At 36.5% G+C, this 22,427-nt stretch overlaps 1 protein-coding gene across 1 annotated transcript; it reads right to left on the bottom strand.

The window, feature by feature from the left end:
- On the bottom strand, positions 1 to 10,168 carry drd2l (dopamine receptor D2 like). Its single transcript, XM_088014041.1, has 7 exons — positions 9,623 to 10,168; positions 8,621 to 8,730; positions 5,807 to 5,943; positions 3,635 to 3,849; positions 2,502 to 2,599; positions 1,920 to 2,332; positions 1 to 965 (listed from the first exon to the last, which is right to left on the bottom strand). The coding sequence occupies exons 1-7, from the start codon at positions 9,998 to 10,000 to the stop codon at positions 769 to 771; spliced, it is 1,548 nt and encodes a 515-aa protein (XP_087870167.1). The 5' UTR covers positions 10,001 to 10,168; the 3' UTR covers positions 1 to 768.
- Positions 10,169 to 22,427: the final 12,259 nt, after the last annotated feature.

Below are 22,427 nucleotides of genomic sequence, written 5' to 3'. Positions count from 1 at the left end.
AATGATTGATAATATTTATTTACACAATGTTCAACACAAAATCTATTGAAATTATAGATGGCACAATTTATGCAGTGAAGTAGGGTTGGGATTAAAAACAGTTACTGACAGCACATATTTATTAAATGAAAGTATAGGTTCATCAATACAAAATTAAACAAAACCAAATTTGGAGGATTTCATTTCCTTTTTCTTGTGCATTTCATTTGCTCCTGTCATGTGAGGAATGCCAGCACATGCAAACACAGTGAGAGAAGGTTTGTTGAGATCACAAGTGAATGTAGCAGAACCAGTCAAATACAAATCAAAGGTTTGAGCACTCAGGAAACAGTGCTGCTGCACTGAAAGCCACAAATGTGGAATCTGAGTCAGAATGATGAAGTATGATCACCTGTCTGAGCGTATTCCCCTTTACAGAAAATAGACACATTGCACAGTATTTGTCTCACTGTACATATCTCCACCTTTGTTATTTTTCTCATTGCTGTCTTCCACTTGTCACAAACTACTTTTGAAGGATATTTGGTGCCGTCGTTGGCTTCATAGACATCGTTTTCTCTCTGTGGCTTAGTCTCTCTCGTCTGAGGCCTTTCAATCCTTCCAAAAAAATCTTTATCTCTATGACTCCAAGTCACACAGATTACAGTCTCAGTTCCTCTCAGAATGAAACTGTCAAAGAATATTTTTTATCTTTGCAATCTCTTCCCAAGTCCCACAACGTGTTTTCTTATTTATTTACTTTGACAACTGATGCATTTTTAATCTTAGCTAGCAGTGCAGGATCTTGATGAAGGCTTTGCGAAATTCAATGTTGAAAGTTGTGTAGATGACAGGGTTTACAGCACTATTGAGATATCCAAGCCAGGTGACGGCACTGTACAGAGAAGGTGAGATGCAGCAGCTCCTGCAGTGGGCCTTTAGCACATGGGTCAGGAAGAAAGGCAGCCAGCAGATGATGAACACACCTTGGATACAGATAGACAACACTGATTACATGTGTGAATGTCATAATTACATGCATTGTGTCAATGTAGTTTCTTGGTAACAAATTAAATTCAGTCATTTTATGAGATTCTTTGGTTCAATTTATATGCAATTATGGAAAGTCTAAACAGGTCTAAATTCAGCTGTAATTATTAAAATTCTTCCCAACACAGTCCAGTCGTATAAACGAGGCACATTCCAGTTTAATCCAAGTCACAATCCATCAAACTCTATTTATTCTTTCATTTCAGCTGTTTCTCCAGAAACGGGAGATGTAAGGCCAGGTTTTACATCTCTCACTGGCTACTTTGGGGATTTAAATGTTTGGGATGAGAGGTGGAACATGTGGTCTGCTGCCGGCAGATCTTGACCATCTACAAGATTGCACCATATACACCATGGGATACGTTCCGCTATGTTGAATGTAAATTGTGTGCAATAAAAAGATACATTTCGCCTAATGCAGCTGTCAGCCCGCCTATGTGTGTTTAGCTTGCACAGCAATATGTGACAACTTGTACAGGAATCTGAGTAATGAAACAACATTCACATTTCTACATTTTATTATTCCAGTGTCACAAAACTACCGAAGCAACAGATAACCTCACCGGTTCTATTTTGAGAGATGCATCTATCCATAAAATATAGAACACGCAAGGTTGTAAGAAAGCAGAATGCAATTTAGTATAAAAGCAGTTTCTGCCTTAAGCTAAAATGTGGTACTTGCAGGTTAATGCTAAACGAAAAGCTTTGACAAGAAACAAACTATAAATGGAGCTAAAAAAAAATAGAATTGTTTAAAATATAAGCCTGTTCGGCCCAAATCAAAGGATAGATTTTATTTATACTTAATCTCCATAACAGTGAGGCAGTCTAAAGAGCCACTAATTCTATGTGAACATCTGATCAATTAGTCTGTTCTTCTTCCTCCTCACCCAGCACAATAGCCAGCATCTGTGTTGCCTTCCGCTCCTTCTGCTGTGAGAGCCTTCCTCTCACCCTTTCCTTGGTGGTGCCCCATTTCTCTCTGCCTCCGCTGCGCTCCCTCCACCCCTCTCGGCCCCTCATGCCATCCTCGAGGGTGGGGGGACGGGGCGTCAGAGCGGATCGCGCCACGGTTGAGGGAAGAGCTGGGGCCGGTCCTACCGCGATGGAGAGTGAGATCTTAGACTGCAGTGAATGATTGGAAGGCTGTGGAGCGTTGGGAGGCGGTGGATTCTGCTCCGTCTGTGGCAGGAACCGACCCGGCTCCACTTCGAGGGGATGAACCACAGACTCCTTCACGAGGGTCTGATGCATAGAGAGGGAAGAAGGAGGGAGGTGAGGAAGGCACGCTTTGGGGGACAAAAAAAAGATGCAGATTTGAGAAGAAACAAAAATGTTAAATTATTGGCAGCATGGTATGTGTTAATAATCAAATAACAGAGCAGGAATTCACAGCAGAGCCAGGAGACTCAATGAAGAGAGCCGAAAATATATAGAGAAAAAATATTCACATTGTTTAGATGGAAAGCTTGTTTAGGTTGCTCACCACTTTCTTTCGTTGAGGACCTGCAGTGGCAGGCCTAAGGATCAGGGTACACAGTTTCACATCTTCTGGTTGGGTGCACTTATTCTGAGACGGGAAGGAAACGGGAAATTCAATAAGTGAAAAGAGTGAAGATCTAAAAAAGACCCTCACACTCAATGCAAATAAAACAACAAAGTGCAACAGCTTTGCATGACACTTCAAGTGGCTTCTAAATTTAATTTTAATTTTCAATCAATAGCTACCCTAACCTCACAAGTAACCTCTTTTTTATTAAACTGAAACACAACCTTCGGAAAAAATAAACAAAAATAAAAACTTGAGAGGAATTTTCTAGACAGCAGTGGCTGTTCCACCGTTATTAAATCAATAACGACACATTGTTTTCTAATGGAACAATATTAAAATTTGACATTGTTTTTCTCCTTCCTGAAAACCGATGTTGCTGCTGCGTAGCAGGAACATGGTAAAGGGAAGTTGTCAGTATAATCAGTTTTAATTTAGTGCAGTCGACCATTTCTACCCCCTGTCACCTCAGCTGAAGACATAGAGCAGATTTATGACCCCTTTTTTTCAAACAAAAACTAAAATCAATACAATACAGAGAGAGTTTATTAAAACGCAATACACAGTGTGTGATGGCGTGAGAGTGTTATGCAACATGGAGACACAGCTTGTGCAATAATGTGTAAGTACGAGTATAGTGATTTTTAATTATTAAATTAATGAACCGGAGAACAAGTCTTATTATATATTCTATGTACACTTAATCTTAACAGTTACAAATAAAATATTGGTTTGATTTATACAAAATTTTCAACAACGACTGAATAGGCGCAAATGCATTTTTCTGCAGCCTGGCTTTACTGGCCATTAGTATGTTATGCTACATTTTTAAATGTGTAGAATAATTATTTTGGACAATTATTTACTTAAATCTACTGAAACAAATGAATTAGTCTTTACTTATTTAGCTTATTGAACATATCTTCTGCCACTAAGGCAGATTTGTAATAAAGTGTACGGGGTTTTAGGTTTCATGGATGTGTACTGTAAATGTCAGCCCGAACAAATTAAAACAATAAGGAAATAGTGAAGTTCCAGCAAAACTGAGACGCTTACCTTCCGCTGTCGACTCTCTGCCGCTCCAGGACCACCTGGTGTCAGCAGGCCGTGTTTGCGCGGTGGGGCAGTGCGTCTGCCACGTTTACGCAGCACCACGCAGATCTGGGCGTACACCAACAGTGTTACGATAAATGGCACATAGAAAGATGCGACGGAGGAGTAGACTACGAACGCCGGGTCTGCGAAGCTGCATGTGGTGCCTTCCCGGCTGGCTGATGCAGAAAAGACAACCAAGAAAACGCAAGTATTAGCTTTTCAAAATACGCAACTCAAGCAATCAAGGGGCCAGATATTGCATCAAAATTAGAATAAATTATTAGACGCACATACATGATTATTTTAATGTCATGCACCAAAATAAGCCCTGATTTCACACAGAATTCAAAAGCTTTCTGGTTGTTATTAAACGGCATCACAAACAGCTTTCAAAGCATGCAAAATGTACACTACACATTATGCTCAGAGAATAACTATTCTCTGAGTTCACATATGCAATGTTATAAAAACAGTTTTATAAAGTGCAAGCCAATTTAATCACCTTCAGACAACTAGACTGACAAATTTAGATGCTTAAAAATTCCCCCTCAAATGTAATGAAACCAAAAAAAAAAAAAATCATGTTTTTCTGGGTTCCTAACTTTGATATCATATTAATTTGCTGTTGGTTATTCTTTTCTAATTATCAGCAACAGCTATGAGATGATAATAATAATAATAATAATAATAATAATAATAATAATAATAATAATAATAATAATACATGACGATCAGATAAGATGACAATCTGCCTTTCATCATCTCTTTTAAATGCACTACAAACAGACAGATTCAGTCACCTGTGTGTTGTAGCTTTTATTGTGTTCCGACTGTTTTATCCATTTTGAATAAATGTGTTATTTACATCACTTGTTGTGAGAAAAAAAAAAAAAAAGACATGGCAGAAGTTAATATTTTCCTTACAGGTCGTTAACCCATTCAATCCCACCGTTTGAAGCCATCATTAGGTTCAATTTAATTATTCAACACCCTTTGCATTTTACTAATCTAAGTTTCGTCAAAAACATCTATAAAAACACTGCTTGTATTTAAAGTGTACCAGTGATGTAACTTAATCACTGTCAGCAGAAGCGAATGAGAAACATCTCAAGCTGTGTGCCGTAATGTACGAGCAACATGTAGCTGTGAGGAGAGAGATGCTTTTTCGCAGTTTGACTTGCATCATTCAGTCCTGCTGTGCTGGCTTGTTGGAAGTAAGCTCTCACATTACTCTGTGATTCTCGTTCAGCCTGAAGCCCTTTCTTTAAACTCAGTCTGAACACTTTCAAAGCTTTGGCCCACCCCCCGCCGCAGAAGCCTTTATCAGCACAGAGGTTGACTGATGAGCCCCACCACTCCAGCTGCCTAATCACTTTACAAAGTATCGTCTGTTACAAACTCAATGTGAACAAATTATTTTGCCAATGCAAGAGTTTAAGCATAAAGTAATTTGAGTGCTGGCTAATGTTCCCAGATGTGTGAAACAGCTGTACGGCAGTATTGCTGTCAGATGACAAAAAAGTGCGAACATTTTGACTGAAAATCTCTGTAGGTTTTAGCGCCCTCCTGCAAATAGATGAGAACATTTCTAGCATCATTTAATAAAACAAACTTCATTTTGTCACAACCTGGGCTGGAAGTGACACAATGTTCTCAAAGTTGTTTCTCTCATTGCTTTTTTGTCTCGCAGAATTGTCTGGAAACCAAACTCTGAATCCATACAAACAACGGAGCACAATATGTGGAGATATAACATTTTAGATATAATAAAGTATTTTGATCAGTCACTTTAGAATAAAAGAATAAAAATCATCCTGCACAATGACAACACAATCTTTGCTCAACAGCCTTATCTAAAAAAAAAAAAAAAAGACACAGCAGACAACTAACTACATCATCTTACTCTGAAATGAGATATGCTAAGGGTAAATTAATAAAAAACAACCATTGATTATGTCAGAATTTGTCAGATAAAGGAACATTGGTGCACAACACAACGCCTAAAAGATCATATTTTTTCACAACAAAGTTTCATTGTGGTACTTTTATGGCCTTAATAGGTGTGATTCTTTTGACCACCACATTACGGCTGATTGCAGTAATGTGAGACTAGTGTCTAAAATATACTTTCACCTGTATTGTTCAGTCCAAACAACAAAGGGCAGGAGATGGCAAAAGAGAGAAACCACACCACGGTGATCATCACAGCCACCCGCCTCCTGGAGCTGTATCTGGTGCTGTAGAGCAGCGGCATGGCTACTGCTGTGTATCTGCAACAACATACATGCACAAGTATTAAAAAAAACACCACAGGTGTCACATTAGCATGCCACTCACACCCACTAGGCATGCTTCTGAACAAACACGTCAAAACAGAACAAACAATCTCTGATAAATCCAGTGAGCTAGTTATCCCACAGCCATGTTCTCACATATTTTAAAGTAGAACAAACATGACAATCAAATCCCGGTTTGTTTCTCAAACAGACAAAAGCTGTCACTTCTTGTTTCGCAGCTACAAGGACACAAAACACATGGCTGTCAAAAGCAATTGAAGTTGCCTGCCGCTGTTGGTGACTTTAAGTGAGCAGTTCAAGTCTCAGCGGCACCCGGAAGGTCACAGACAAGAAGTAAGCAGAAGCTGTTAAAACGTGAGTAGATTCTGCACAGCATCCATTACATAAAAGTTTGTTCAGGCTTCAAAGCCTGCAATGTATAATCAGATGGTGAGCCTGGAGCAGTTCAGATTCTTACAAACAAGTCCTCATAAAAAGGATTCAGGCATTGCAAACAATGGCAAATCACAATGTAGAGCTTTATCTGCAGCTATGTATTTTTTTTTTATTGATCTACTTCTAAGGGTAAAGTTGTTTTATTACATTTTAAATGAATGCTGAGAAGTCTTTGCAGATGATGGCAGTTTGAAGTCAGGATCATATGGACCTCATCAGAGACAGGATTTTCTCTTTTGTTGTTCTTTGATTTCTGCAACTGCCTTCAGTCACTAGGCTGCTTCTAATCTCTTCTAATCTCCTCAGCAATAAAACTTCATACATTTGTACAAACCTGATAAGGGAGTTTAATTCATTATTTGGTTGTTTTGATTCATTTCTGTTGCATGATGGAAGACTACATTATTGACTTTTGAAACATTTAGCAAATAGTGGTCTCAAGACTTTTACAGCCTCTTTCAGGTTTTCTGCCAGAATTTCCCTGTAATGATCTCCATCCATCTTACCATCAATTCTGCAAATTATTTTTCTCCCTGCACAAGAAAAGCATCCTCAAGCTTTTTTATTTCACACATATGCTTCCCCTGGTGGACTGTGTGCTTAGAATGACATACAGGAAGTTGTTGTCTGCGCACAATATTCTGCATGACAAAAAGTCCCTTTTTGTTTTTATCTCTCCACAACAAAAGTTAAAGTTTGTAGTTGCATGAAAAAAAAGAGGTTATAAATACTTTAAAAATTATTTTATGAATAAGCAAAAAAATATGTTATTTTTTTTCATGCAAAGAAAAAAATAACATATTGATGGGTAAAATACAAAAAATACATAAGCTCAATCTTTTTTTTTTTTTTTATGTGAAGCACAGCCAGAAGTCAAATATCTAGGATTAACCTTAGTTGCTTCTTTAGCTGTTTTTGTCTTTTGCACCCTCAAGCCTGACTAAAGACTTTGTCCTAGGTTAATATACCAGACTGCGTGTGTAAACTAGAGCAACCTCAATATGCCGGTTTGAAAAATGAGGACACAGCTGTAGACGGTTTGCCCGCTGGGTGTCTGGTCACCTCCCTCAGGACGCAGGACGAGCGCATCAAGTGGAAGATCAAATTATTAAATGTGTTTTTATGGGCCTTAAAAAGCTGCCAAGATCACAGATGACTGAGGAGGACGTTGGGGACATAAAACCACAGTCTCCAACCTGCTGGACGCATAAATGATGACAGTACACAGGGCCTTTTGTCCTGCTGCTCAGTGGTAGTTGGATGATAAAATAAAAACAAATGATCAAGCAGATTTTCTCCCTTAGACAAATATCTGTCATCATTCCAGCTTTTTGACACGTCTAATTTTGCACAACTTCAAGACACTTTATTTAATTATTCAGCAAACAGGCCAGACAAGATAACCATGTATACCTTTTGGAATGGCTTCAAAAACAACATGTAAACTATATATTTAACAAAATAACAAATGTCTTTACTATGCTGCTGATAGCAATTTGACAGGAACAGTTTATTTTATGATTCATTTCTTATCAGTTTTGTTTCACGGCTTGAAGTTTCCCAGAGGAAAACAATTATTGCATTTTTTTAAATTTTATAAGAAAATTCATCAGTGAATTTTAAGATATAAGGATATTTTTTAAAAACTACATTTTGAATACAAAGCATGAGATATAATTCAATAAAAATATATTCTGATAAGGCACGTAAAATAAGATAAAAAGAAAAATGAGCGGATATTACAAATGTGCATAGTTGTTAAAATAGGCTATACAATAAAAAAGGGATTATGCTATTTTTCCTCATTTTTGCAGTGTTAGCTTGAGAGGATGTTATTTTGTTGAAAAAATGTTTTCTCTCCATTATTGTTCAGCTTTCTTGAGTTTGATTTCTCTGTTGGCTGTTCTTAAGTGCTAGTCTTCTCTGATCTTCCCTCTGACTGCCATTTCAACACATCTTCTGTTCCTGTAATCACACTCTCCAACAGACAGACTCCTTTGTTGTCTCTGTTATTTTCTCTGATGCTCATTGCAAGGTCAATAACTACCTGACCCTGTTTTCTACTCATTTCTCTTTTTATTCCTGGGTTTCCTGTTTCTAGGGTGCCTTTGATTTTGGTAGAAAACTTACGTATTCTTCACTTGCCTTCCTTGCGTCATGTTGGGTTCACCTTTGGGATAAAAAAAAAGAAGGAAAAAAAAAAGAGGAACCCCACCTGTCGATGCTGATGGCGCACAGGTTGAGGATGCTGGCGGTGCACATCATGACGTCCAGAGTGAGCAGGATGTCACAGTGGATTAGACTGAAGCGCCACTCCCCAACCACCTTCAGGAACACAAAAATAGATTAAAGTTATGGCTCAGTCGTTCCCTTTCATCTCACAAGGACAGTTTAATTACAAAACAAGCAAAACAATTGTTCTTGTAACTCCAGTATGATGCAAGTCAATTATGTCTGAATAAGCAGCAGAAGAATAAAATAAAACTTTAATTATCGTGTTTCTAATAGTTTCTTCTTTCTTTGTCTGACTGTAAGCCCAAAGAGATTCGCTTTAGCACTTTTCAAACATTGCATGGGCATTGCAACGGGATGAATGGTTAATTTACATATTTGATAAATGCCATTATGAATTAATTAGGCAAACTAATAACAGATGAGTATGTTATTTTAGAATGTCTAATGAAACTGCAGGATCTTGTTATATTTTGGGCCACAAAGACAGATTTAAGCAAGTCATCAATTTTCCAACATCATTTCTTTTGGCTTATCTTATCCATTGATTCACATGGAAACCCGAGGTTAATGAAAATATCTTGTGACCTGAAACGAATGATAATCAACTTATTGTTTTACTCGATTGTGACTTAATAAGTCAATTAAGTTTCTGCTGATTATGTACAGTGTCCTACAAAAGTATCACTGTCTCTTCACTACCTCAATAGACATGATCTAAATAGGTCAACTTCATGTTTTTTCCTCCTCTCACATTGAGGAGACAGTACTTTGCAATTGAAAACTTTAGCAGTGCCACAGAATATGTCACTGCTGTTTTAAAATATAAAAACTTTCATTTGTTTTACATTTCCTCCACCAACAAAAATAAAAAATAAAACTGAACTTAGTTTTGTCCAGTTTTGTTCCACTCTGGGTCAGAGATTTTTTTTTTTTTTCCATTTAGTTTGTTTGAAAAACAAAGTTGTGCATATTTATAAATTACCTCCAGGTAAACACCCCAAGGCATGACGAGGGTTGCCAGCAGCAGATCGGACACAGCCAGGGAGACAATGAGGTAGTTGGTGGTGGTCTGCAGGGCACGCTCCCGAGACACAGCCACACACACCAGCACATTGCCGAACACCACACAAAAGATTAGAAGGACTAACAGCACGGCGTAGAAGTTGTACGGTGGTGAGGAAGACGGTGAAGAGTCGGTGCAGTTGGAGGATGTCAGCAGGGAGGAAGAGGAGGAGGAGGTGGGATAGGATGCAGGGGAATAAGAGGCGTCAGGTGTGAAAAAGGCTGAGAAATTGTTCCTAAGGGAGGAGAGGGGAGCGGAGGGAGAGGCGGCCTCCTCGGACTCGTTGAGTAAAGTCATAACTTCGCTTTGGTGAACATGATGAAGAGGAAAGTGGCTAAAACAAAGAGAGGAGGAGAAAAGTAATTACCATGAGGCCTCACACGACTCGGAGTTCATTCAAGAGTCTTTCTTAGCAAATACAAACACTGAGCTCTTTTCGTAACAACAGAGATGAAAAGCAAAGGTTTCTGCAACACCAGCAATGGATTACTCTTTTGTCTCGCATCACAGAAAGACACAGAGAGCGCTGAATAGGACATCACTCAAAGAACAACAATATAAATGACATTTAATCTCTAAAGCCTGATAAGACATTGTAGAGATTCACTAGTTTATTCTGAAGTGATTAAAAGTGGGGCTAAAACAATAGATATTGTATTTCTGAGTAAAACTGGGCCACATATTTTTTTAAATTTCTTTAAAATATACTCCATTATAACGTTGTTAGCTACTTGCAATTTTTTCTCTGGCTCTGGTAACAAGACAATAATTATGATGGCCACTCTTTGTAAAATATACTGAAAATCTAGACATTTTTAACACCATATTGCAGCATCTCCTCAAGTCACAAGATGTAGCTGAGAGAAACTTTTTAGAGGGGATGGATGAAAGTTAAATCATAAAGCAAAAAGTCAGAAATTCAAACAATGAACCCAAACAGTCAAAAAGGAAGATGGGAAGAAAAAATAGGAAAATGGGAAAACAGTAGAGATGCAGTGTTCAAAAATTCTGAGGCAAATTTCAAATCTTGAATTTTGTAAAACCTTTGACCGGCCAATTTCAATTTCTCTTTAAGAACTATATATAACAATGAAACTTGTTTTTTATTATAGATAATAAAAAAAGATCTTCATTAAAAAGTCCTGCATGTAAAGGGACAAAGCTATCTATACAAATTATACACAACTAAATAGAATTAGATTTTGTTTCATTTATCTCTTAAATCACTCATTAATTATAGGTCATTAGATTAGAATGTGTGTGAGGGAGAACATTCATAGTTGCACAGCTCTGTAGTTAATCAGGATTTCCAAATTATTTCAAAACAAAGACAAATAGCATTAAGTATGCCTTCCCTAAATAGAGAGTACACCATAACAGTAACACTTATAAATGACTGAGAACAGTCCTAGACGTTCCATGGCAGACAGAATTGGCATTATCAAAGGAAAAAACAGTTAAACTTTGCTGAAATGTGTTCATCCTTATCTGATGAAGTCTCACTTCCTTAAAAGTAGCAGCCTGGGGGAATAGCCAACAAGCCTCTGCAGAAAAGCTTCCTTTCTAAAGGCTTCTTGCAGCTTTTGTGCTTCCTTTGACTTCGTTTTCAAACACTTCACTGATTCTGGAAATTGCTGAGAGTCTTTTTTTCCGTCAGTAAGAGCGTTCACACTTATAACTATTGTCTGCACATCCTACAGTGAGTTCACTAATTAGAAAATTGGATTTTTAATAAGCCTCCAGTAGCTAATCAGAGTCGGTGAAATCAGCAAAAGCACAAAATCATCAGATTTTGTTCACCAACCGTTTTATTAGCAGATTTCTAGAAAACAAAGATAAAAACTGAAATAAATAAATGTAACTGCAGACTAATAAAAATACTAAAACACACTTAGCATTGTAGGAAAATAAAATATCAAATCAACCAATATCCCAGATACCACAATGACTATGGTTCTTTTGTGCTAATTTATGTGAATTAAAGAAAAAAAAACAGTTGCATTGTGATGATGATGTGGAAAGAAAGAAGAAATGACATCTAAAAAAATAAAAGAATATGTATTCTTTCAAAACTATTGAATTTTACATCCTAGTTTTTCACCATGCTTTAAAAAAACAATAAGGAGAAACAATTGAATGAAATTAATTTATCCATTTATAGCATGCTTTTACAATTTCAAGCATTTTCAGGGAACCAAGTAGCCAATTAAAGCATTGCCTGACCAATAAACTTGAATAAAGCATTTTGTGAAAAACAAGGCAGCATATGTTGTTCCCAAACCTGAATAGTTTTTTTTTTTTTTTTTTACAGATTTATGGGCACTCAAACAGATGTCAGAGCTGCCCAAACCTTTAGCACTTATGTGGGTAGCATGGAAACAACTATAAAAACCATATGGCAATTTGTGTTATTAGTTTGCAAAATCTGGCTTGCAGGCTATGAACAAAAAACTTCAACATTTAGATGTTTAAAGGCATAAAAAAGTTCCCCTTAGGAAATCTCAAGCAGCAATTTTGCTTTTACTGTTTGTTTCTCACATTAGTTATTACAAAATGTCCATCCAATGTCACTTAGGATGGCAGGGATGTCTCATTTATCATCCGATGCCTGAAAGAAACCTGTAAAGTGGCATAGGATGGGAGTAATGCTCAGCTGTGCTCTTTTACGGCAGTCGCAGGGGAAACATTGAATTAATTCCATCCGAGTAGCGGAGTTGGGACTGAATGGTTCCTCCAGCCAAAGAAAAGTCAGACGGCAGGTGCTGTGGTGTGGAAACTGTTCTTCACACCTGTTTGTGGGCAAGCACGGGTCATTTATGAGCAACACCAAAAAGTGGCTCATCCACATGTCAGGAGCATCTATTTATTTATTTTTTTTAAAAAAGATGGATGAAACACAGAAAAGTGGATTATGCAGAATATTTTTTATTTATTTATTTTTTTTTTTTTCTTGAACTGGGGCAAATTAAGTAGCTCGGTAGAAAAACTTTTAAGGAGTCCATTCACGTTTTTCAAAATAACAACACTGACAAAGATGTAAGGATACTTCTATTACATTAGTTTTATATGACATCTGCTGTCTCATTCCCAGAAAAAAAAAGAAACTGCGAAGACAGAAGAACATAAAATATGAGTAAATTATATAGCAACCATTAATGTCAGTAGACATGCAGAAAAGAGCCATGACTGGGGGAATACATTACATTTTTTCCACTCTCCTCTTTCCACTGCTCTCATCTGACTCAACAACTTACAAAATCATGCAAAATGGCATATCAGTTATTTATTACCAACAGGAAATTGTAAATGACCTCTGACACTTTATCAAATCTGCTGTTGGCCTGAAGGTGATGAATAAGATTCAGATTGTCACAAAGCTATACTGCCTACCCCAAGCTTATTTGCAGTCAAAACCAAGACGAGAAGAGCTAATAGATCAACACACTGCCACACCGCGAACCTTGTCAAGGACACTTTTAGCTCATGTACCGATAGCTCAGTTATATAAACAAGAATCAACTGAGGAATCGCGGAGAACAGTGAACAATTAATGCTTTAATGGAAAAAGTAGAACAGACATGATATTTGGATGGAAATATGTATTTCAAATTTTAATGAAAAGTCCAACCATAAAATAGTCTTTCAGCTATTTGGGCAACACTTTAGGTTAACACAATGTTGTAAAGGTAAGTAATGGGTAAAAATAACTACATTAAGAGGTATCAAGTTATTAATCTGAAGCTAATTTGGCATGTTTCAATACTTATTTAGACAGTTTAAATGCATTGCTATCAAATATTAAGAGTATGTATGTAAACTTTTTGACTGATTAGAAATAACCCTCGTAGTTCTTATTGACCCAAAATATTTATTTTGATTTAATATCAGAGAGAGTGACAAAAAAAAAAAAAAAAGTTATGTCTTAGTTTATAAAGAAACATCTGGTTTTAACGTTAAGGGAAAACTACATGGCTTGTAAGCAAACATCCAGTTCCAGATGTGATGCCTGATGTGGGAAACCAGCAAGTAAAAATGAAATGTATTGGTGAGTGCTAAGCACTGCAGTAGCATAATGACTGCCTTCACACTCACGAAAGATGCTGCTAAGATCTACTAGTTTTCAAACAATCTTGGAAATCCTGCAGACCAATTCTGGACTCCTCATGTGATGGGAAGGATACATTAATGATTTATTATTGATAAATCATCTGTTAACTTCATTAACCATCTCGTTGTTTTCAGTCAGATTTACTGAAAACAAAATATATGAAATATATATAATATATAATAATCTATATAATATATAGAAAGCTGAATATATTACCAGCTTTATTTTCTAAGCTGTTTTTCAAGCAATGTTTGTGAATTAACTCTCACTTCAGTTTGCTTCAAAATTAATTCAAAACAACAAAGAACAAGCTTCCCTTCGGCATTAAACTGGAGCAAGAAAAAAAAAGCTACAAAATGTTGCAACCAAAGAGCAAAAAAAGAAAATTAAATATTCAAGCAGCACCAGCTCATCCTTTGCCCACAGCGGCTCAACTGGGCCCTTAAATATTTACTTTCAATTTACAGCTGAAGAAAAATCCTACATTTAGCTCATATCTTGTTACTTCAAATGCCATAAGAATGAAAAGAAAAGAAAATGTTTCCTCCAGCCAAAAATGAAATAAATCAAGAATTATTGAACTGCAACTTTGCCTTGGTAACAAAAAATGTAATTATCTCACATTTTCAAGAACCAGAGATGTTTTTCAAAGACTGGAGAAGTAGGGCTTTGTTGGACCACCAGCTGTGTTGAGATGTGTTTGTGACCAGAACGGACACAATAAGGTGACAGCAAAAATGAAAGTGGAACAGAAAGACTAAGATTAAAGTTTACAATTCTGCAGAGAAGGGAACAGTGACATTGCTAAAACAATGAAGGAAATGAGAAAAATGACAACTTGTATAAGATTCTTTGAACAGAACGGCTCGTTGCTGTGAATGTCATTTGGACAAGCATGCAGCATGCTGAGTATTTGGAGTGGGTATGCCATGACAAGAACACAAACCATTTGCTTTGATTTTATTTTACTTTTTTATTTTAATAAGTTGCTAGGTAATTGACCTCATGGATTGTGTTGAACTTTCAGTCAAAGATGGACAGGAGTTCATTAGTGTTGTAGTCAAGACCACCTAACCTGAGACCAAGACTGGTCTCGAGTTCTACAACACTAGCATTTATTATGAGAGACAAAAATCGTTGATGACAGAATTCAGTCGGATCGAAAAGTTCTACGCAACACAAAATAGGGGCACGTACAAAAATGACACACATGCTTCAAATGTGTGATGTTTCACAAAATGCACTAAAACGTTTGATTTTGGACCCTCATGAAAAGCATTTTCAGGTTTGCTAACATACAAGCCAAGCAACTTTGAAAGAATGTACATTATTCTCTGCTTGTCGCTGATGATCTCCGTTATGTTTTATGTTTCTTGTGTGTTGTGCAAACTAAATAGCATCAGAGGAAATTTAACTAACAGTGTATTCATCCAGCATACATCCTGAAATGTAAAAAGTTATTGGAGATTGCAAGCACAAAATGTCAATGGATTTAATGAGATTTGATTTTAAAGGTCAGATTTTATGTGTTTGCAGACAAGAGAGAAGTTGAGTCATAAATGAATACGATCTGATTCTTGACTTAGAAAAGGTACAACAGTACAGTGGAAATGGTTTTTTTAAACGATTGAAAAAGATAAGAAACCACAGATTTTGATGAGAATGTGAAAATAGGAGGGTAAAATTGAAAACAGGTAAAACTGAAACAACATATCTGAAGATGGCTTTTGCGTTATTTAGTTTGCACAACACACAAGAACATAACAGAGATATTTAAATTGAGATATCAAGGTGAAGTCCAGAAAACTGCCTTGAAGCACCTCGAGGCCTTCAAGGCCTTGCACTGGATGAAAATTCAATTTCATATGGCTAAAAAAAACTACCCAATATTCTGAAAATAATACACTAGCTTTTTTAAGAATGTGAAAAATGCAACCAAATTATAAACAGAAAATACACTACTTTCTTTCAGACTTGATTATAAAAGAAATAAACTGAGTTTGTGTACTATGTTGCATTTCTTAAACAGACAAAATCACATTAAAGGAGCAACCTCTCCTTCTCTCATCCTCATCTGCCCTTAAAACAGAACTATCCTCCGTACTCCAGCCTGTTTTCTCCTATCACTCAATCCTCCTGTGAAATATCCTCATGTTTCTCTTTGTCCACTGCTCTACTCCTCCCTGGTTACTCTTGACAGGTCTATTACATTTTAGTCTTGTTTGGTTTTGGTACTGATAAAGAAAACAAAAAACAAACAACAACAACAACAAAAAAACAATAGCAAATAGAGTGAAGTAAGTTTTCAGAGTACACAGTTCTTCAAATGAAAGCAATGAGCTGTCTTGCTATAAATCTTTGATTTCTTTCACTGAGAGGAAGGAATGAGGCTCAATGCCACTGGGAATGGTGTTCAGCAGCTGCATAATCAGCTCTGTCCATTTCAGGAAAAAAAAAAAAAAAGATTTGCTTCTTCAACTTCTTTTGGTGGTCTTTTGTTTTTAATGATCAGTCAGTAGATTTTGGCCACAAAGGTGAATACTAATATAATATTATTGCAAAGTGAATTCCAATTAGAATCAAATTGGAATAAAAACTCATTTCTTTTTTGTGGCCAACAATGACCAGTAAGTACTGTGGGCATTTTTTAACAGGTAGAAAGTAGAAAGAGCAAGGGTGGACATGGAGAAGGTTATATATAAAAAGAGGAAAGTGCTGGAAAAAGGTGAGCAAAAATTGACAACTTTTTCTTAAAAATGAGCTTGTGGTTAACAATGTCAAAGGAGGACATAAAGCAAGATGTACTTTGCTTGCAAACTACTATTCAAGGAACCCAATAAATTCTGTTTAATAGTTTTATGTCACAATGCCCCACAATTGCAGACCTAACGTGTAAGATTATAATTATCTGATTTTAATGATAATAGGTTTTTATCTAAACTGGGTCTGAAACATGAATCTCCAGGGCTAAAATCTGTGTGTAATTGACTGTATCTGCCTGCACGACTAGAACAAATTGACTGAGACAACATTCGGTGCCAATTCACACATTTGTTGTGAACTGATGCTACAGATATATACTCAACTGAACTAAATGTATTTCACTTATCGGTTTAGCTAGTGAAAAAAGCAGATTTTCAGGAAATCACAACATAACACCAATAAAATAGCATTTTTAATACATGGGTGTTTTACTATGATATGGCTGACACAATCTCGGGGAACATGTAACAGAGTTAACGGTGTGGTATTCACGCAGATGGATGTAAAGTGGTGTGCACAACCAGCAGCCATAACAACAGCCTTGCAAAGAAAAGCCAATTCTAGAGTTTCAGGGAGATTCACAAGATGTGGAATATAGCTGGGATCACCACACACAAACATATTCAAGACATGAGCTATGATTTTGAGACTCCTTGTGTTTAAGCCACTCCTTAACAGACGATATCTCAGCTGGCTTACGAAAAGAAACAAGATTCCTTTAATGATCCATGTTCTACAGTCCCTTTTTTTAAGTGAAAGTAGATGTTGCACTTTTCTTTTAAATTATGGTCACAGAGTGTGGAGAGAGTGTGGACATTTATAGGATTTAAGTTGCTTTATGTCCAATGTGAAGCTTCCACAGTCAGTGATGATTTGGGAAATCTTATCATCTACTCGCGTTGATGCACTGTTTTTTTTTTTTTTTTTGCTTTTTGTTATGAAGATGAAAGTCAAAGCAGCCATATTTAATGAATATTGTGAGGGTTTCATGTTGTGAATTAAATTAGTGAAATAAATTAACTCAAATGATATTCTAATATATTGCAATCCGTCTGTCAATTACGCAACAGAGAACAAAACTACATACTATTCTGAGATCATTCTCTGCTCAAATTATGAAAAGAAGGTCAACAAAAGGCAGAATGTGATGTGTGTTTTATTTCTACCTTCCATGTGAAACCGAGAGGATTTGAAATGGTAGCTGTTTCTTGGAAAATAATTCCTAGTGATAGAACAAGTGCTCAAAGCCTTGCAAGGTGAAATTCACTGGCCTGAAGTGATAAAAATGGAAGTGACTAAATTAAACAGCAGGTAATAAATATTTCCCCAAGTAAAATCTTGCAAAAATTACCAGAATTCCTCAGCTTAAACGGATTCCCAATCAACTGATGAGCATGCAGGAGAATCACTTCGACACAGAACCACAACATGAAAATTCCAGTCCTGAGGCAGAGCTCCACACCACACATCAGCATTTATTATTCAACGTGCAAGTTCACATCTCCTCCATCTCTTATTTAAAAAGAGACACTGCAGCTTTTGGTAGTCACTTGCAACTGAAGTGAGCCCAATGCGAGCAGACTGTTCTGAAACTCACATTCAGAAGTCAACAGCAGAGGATAAAGTGCTGAGGAGTGGTTTTTTAATTGAAGGCTGAAAACAACAAAGTCTGAGTGATACTTTCCTTTATCTTGTAAGTGAATCATATGATAATACAAGTTTGTCACAGAGATTGTACGCATGCCTACTGGGAATCAATACGACACGGTTAGTTAGAAAGTAGAACATGCTATCCACTCCACTGCCAAAAACCTTTGCCTCCACCTACAGTTTAGTTCATTACTTTACTTCGAAGACGATTGGAAAATGAAAGAGTTAAAGAATTAAAATAAATCTATCTACAACATTTCCGCACAAGAAACTCACCAGTCTAAGATTTATGCTAAGAACACAGTGATTGCATTAAAACATTACTGTAAACTAAACTATGCCAATTATTTCACAGGTTTGAACTGTAAATTCTTGCTAGTATCACAATGAAGCCAAGATCAGTAATAAAAATGGAAACTTCTGTGTGAGAATGTGTAATAAAGAAGCTTATGTCTTGGAGGGTATCAGATGCTTTTAGTTTGTGTGATAGGACGAGTACAAGAGCTTCTGCTGCAAATGATACATAACTTCACACTGCACTTGGTCTGTGATATAATGACCCCTTTATTTTTTAAGTATGGAGCCAGGATTAACAGGAGTTTATGAATAAATGAAAATAATCCAAACATTTACATGCTGCATCTTTAAAAAAAAAAAAGGGACACAAGTATTGGAGGTTGGGTTAGTTATTATTTTAAGATGTAATTTTAGCACTTTCATCCAAAATAGTGAAGTTATAATAAAACACATTCTTCAGTACTTAAAAGTAACATTGTCTGCATGAGATAAAGCAAAATGAATGCTTTTATTTTTATTTACAAATGTTTTCTTTCCACTAAATTAAACTTCTCCACAATATCTAAGAGGAAGGATTGCTGCACAGTCACTCCATGCAAAAAGCTGGGCTACCTTGAATTTGTAACTTTTTTAATAATGGGCATAAATCGCAGGAGTTTATTGTATACCCAGAATAAAACTGGAATGAATGTTATTACATTTCAATATGTCTAGATTACGTTGATTTGATTATTCATTTCTGCAGATTCATGCGAATTGTTGCTATTTAAAACCATGAAATTAAATTAAAAAGCATAGTAAACTTAGATGCTTACAACAACTTTTAAAAAGAATGTCTCTTATTCGCCTATATACTACGAACAGTAAATTCCTGCAAAAAGCATTCCCGAACATTTTATTATTATTATTATTATTATTATTATTATTATTATTATTATTATTATTATTATTATTATTTATTTATTTATTTATTTTCATGAATTACGCCTTACCTTCTGCTCTGGTTGAACTTCTGCTCCGGCCTCCCTCCTGGTTGAGCGGCAGAAATGAGCCAGACGCTGCCGATCGCCTCACCCTGACCCCGACCAGTTATATAAGGTGAAAATTAAATGTGAGCGTTACTGGTGATTGCTCCCATCCTTCAGCTGAGCCGCGGATGTGCTCTCCGCGGCGCTGAGTGTGAAAGAAGCTGGAAACAGCTGCTGGGCAGAGGAGAGGAGCCGGGGAGGAGGGGAGGAGGGGAAAGGGGCAATAGATGCTCATTTTCGCCTGTTGATATTCATTCTGGCGAGAAAGAGCAAGAGCCACATGGTTGGCTACAGAAACAGAAAGGGGCGTGACAAAACATAACTGTTTTTGAAAGCGTCACAATCTCATATTTTCTTAAGAAACACTTAACACCAGAGAGCAGATTGTAGGTCTGCACATACAGACCTACAATTTAATTCAGAAACACTTTATATATTCCAAAGAGACTTTATCTGAGCTTTTGAGATACTTATCTGTTGCTCCTGGTTGTAAAAAAAAAAAAAAAAAAAAAAAAACATACCTTGTTGCCACGGTTACATATCATACCAACTGCCTCAAAGTAGAAAAGCAAAAGCAAAAATCCTTCCAGCTCCATGGGAATAGATCTCTCATCCTATACTTGCACAGTGAAACATTAAATGTCATCAAGTCTGACAACTATATTTAACTGTATGGCTGTATAAACCTTTATTTAAGCACTTCCTCAAACATTACTGAAATGTAAGTAAAGAGGAGCCTACCTGGAGAAAAGCAGATGTTGATAAGCACATCAATGTTTTAACCAGAAAAAAAAAGTGACACGTTAATTAGTAGAAACATCTGATCAAACACAAGGTGTGACGAGCCGAGATTCCAGCTCAATAGATACTGTGTCAATTTTACAAAGTTGAGAACCTCTATGTATTTTTTATCTTTATTTTTGTTTTGTTACCACAGAGAAAGTGCCAGAGCTAATGGCACCTTAAGAGGGTTATAATAGAATGCTTCACAATTAAAGCCTAAAAGCTGTGATGTGGAGCTCTTCTTTTATTAAATATATTTCCAGCCTCCTGAGCGACTTAAGTGGAAAAATGACGAGTCAAATGCCACCTCTTTTAGAGTGTGCACACTGCAGAGGAGGGAAACTATTAGTTTGTATCCATCTCCCGAAGTTTGAAAACGAAAGACACAATTTTTTTCCTCTCAACAATACACAGTATCAAAACACTCGATCTTTCCCCAGTTTCATGTCCTAATTCATAACTAAAACATGCAGGTACACTACTTATTAACTCTGAGATTCACAGTATTTTACTCCTACAACTCAATAGTTCTGATAGAGGGAATCTGTCATATGGATTTGTTGGTGAAGTCATTAATGCAAAATTGTTTGCAAAGAAAATGATGAGCCAGTCAATAAAATGAAGGTCACATTTTCTTGACTAATCCGGTGTAGCAGCAACTTGTTATAATGAGGCGAGGGGCACACTGCAGGCATTCAGCAATTACTGAAAAAAATGAAGTCAACAGTGAAAACATGGACATTTATCTCTGTTTGTTTCTATAATCTTCAATTATAATAAGAAAATATTTAATTTCAATCAGTTAAAGAAAAAAAATTGAGTTATTCAAAACAGATGTCTGTGTTAAGATAGGAAAAAACACTCTATTGTATAAATGTCACATCATTAACAAAAAAAAGAATAAAAGTTGTTCTTTGAACATACATTATCAAAAATATAACACTGATCAATAATGTTTGTTTGATCCGCTATTGTTTCTAAACTTCAATACACACAACTGCTTTAAAGCATCCAACAGCATCTGAGTAGATTTCTGTAGGCGCCAGCATGGCTAGAGTGAAAGAAACAGATTCCCTCAACTCCAAAACATAAAACAAATAAATAAAACTGGGCAGTGGCCATACTTCCTAAAAAAAAAAAAAAAAAAATCCCAGAGAAACATTCCTCAAGTAAATAACGCTTCAGTTTGTCTCATGAGCTCAACCTGCAGATGTTCAGTTGTCAAGACAACGGGCTGATAATTTAACTATTTTTAAGGTCAAGATTTGGCCTACAGATGAGATTTTCACCATTTTCATTGAGTCATAATCTATTAATTAAATGAATTATGTCAGGCGTAGGACAACAGGTGTTCTTCTCTTACACGTAAGCAGCACCAAAAGCACATCTAACCTGATGAAAATGAGGCAGGCTGCTCTGGGAGGCGGAAGCTCAGCTTGAGACTGCGGCTCCGAAAGGGAGCTTTGTAGAAATAGGCAGCACTTTGCATGAGCAAGTCTTTAAGCACCCTTAAATGGCTACGAGGGGTTTCAGTTTTACAACAGTCATAAACATATTAGCTGTGTGGATCATCTATTTGTTACTGGATAGTCTTTTTTTCCATTTACAGTTTGTGTATTCTTATGACCTTTCAGATTTTGCAGATCAATGCAAATGGTTGTAAAGTTAATGTGTTAAGAATATTAAACCTGTACCTGATGTGCCATAACAACAACGAACTTTACTGAAATAGCTGCTTTGAAGGGTGTAAATTCAGCTTTCCCCCCTCATGATCTGAATACTAATGTTGAGATTTGATCTAGAAGTCTTGACTTTTACAAATTAGGGTCAATTACTTTGGTGATTTTGTGCATCCAGTGATTTTATTGGAACATGTGATGAATGTTTTCCATGCTGAATTCCCTAAACAAGGAGCTTAGCTACGGTTTGTCATTACGCCCTCGCTCTAATGAAATGTGTTCAGATTGATTTAGTGCATCAGCAATACCAATATGAGAGTCAAGAGGGGGCTCTTATCAATGATCGCACAGACATTAAAACCAAGCAATCGCGCAAATACAGAGATAAATCATAACAATGTTACAAATGACTTCAA

The sequence above is a fragment of the Poecilia mexicana genome, unplaced genomic scaffold (genome assembly GCF_051168715.1).
Source record: "Poecilia mexicana isolate PSO_F unplaced genomic scaffold, ASM5116871v1 scaffold_16, whole genome shotgun sequence".
Lineage (NCBI taxonomy): Eukaryota > Metazoa > Chordata > Actinopteri > Cyprinodontiformes > Poeciliidae > Poecilia > Poecilia mexicana.
The sequence above is the reverse complement of the archived record's forward strand: the minus strand, read 5'-3'. Positions and strand labels throughout refer to the sequence as shown.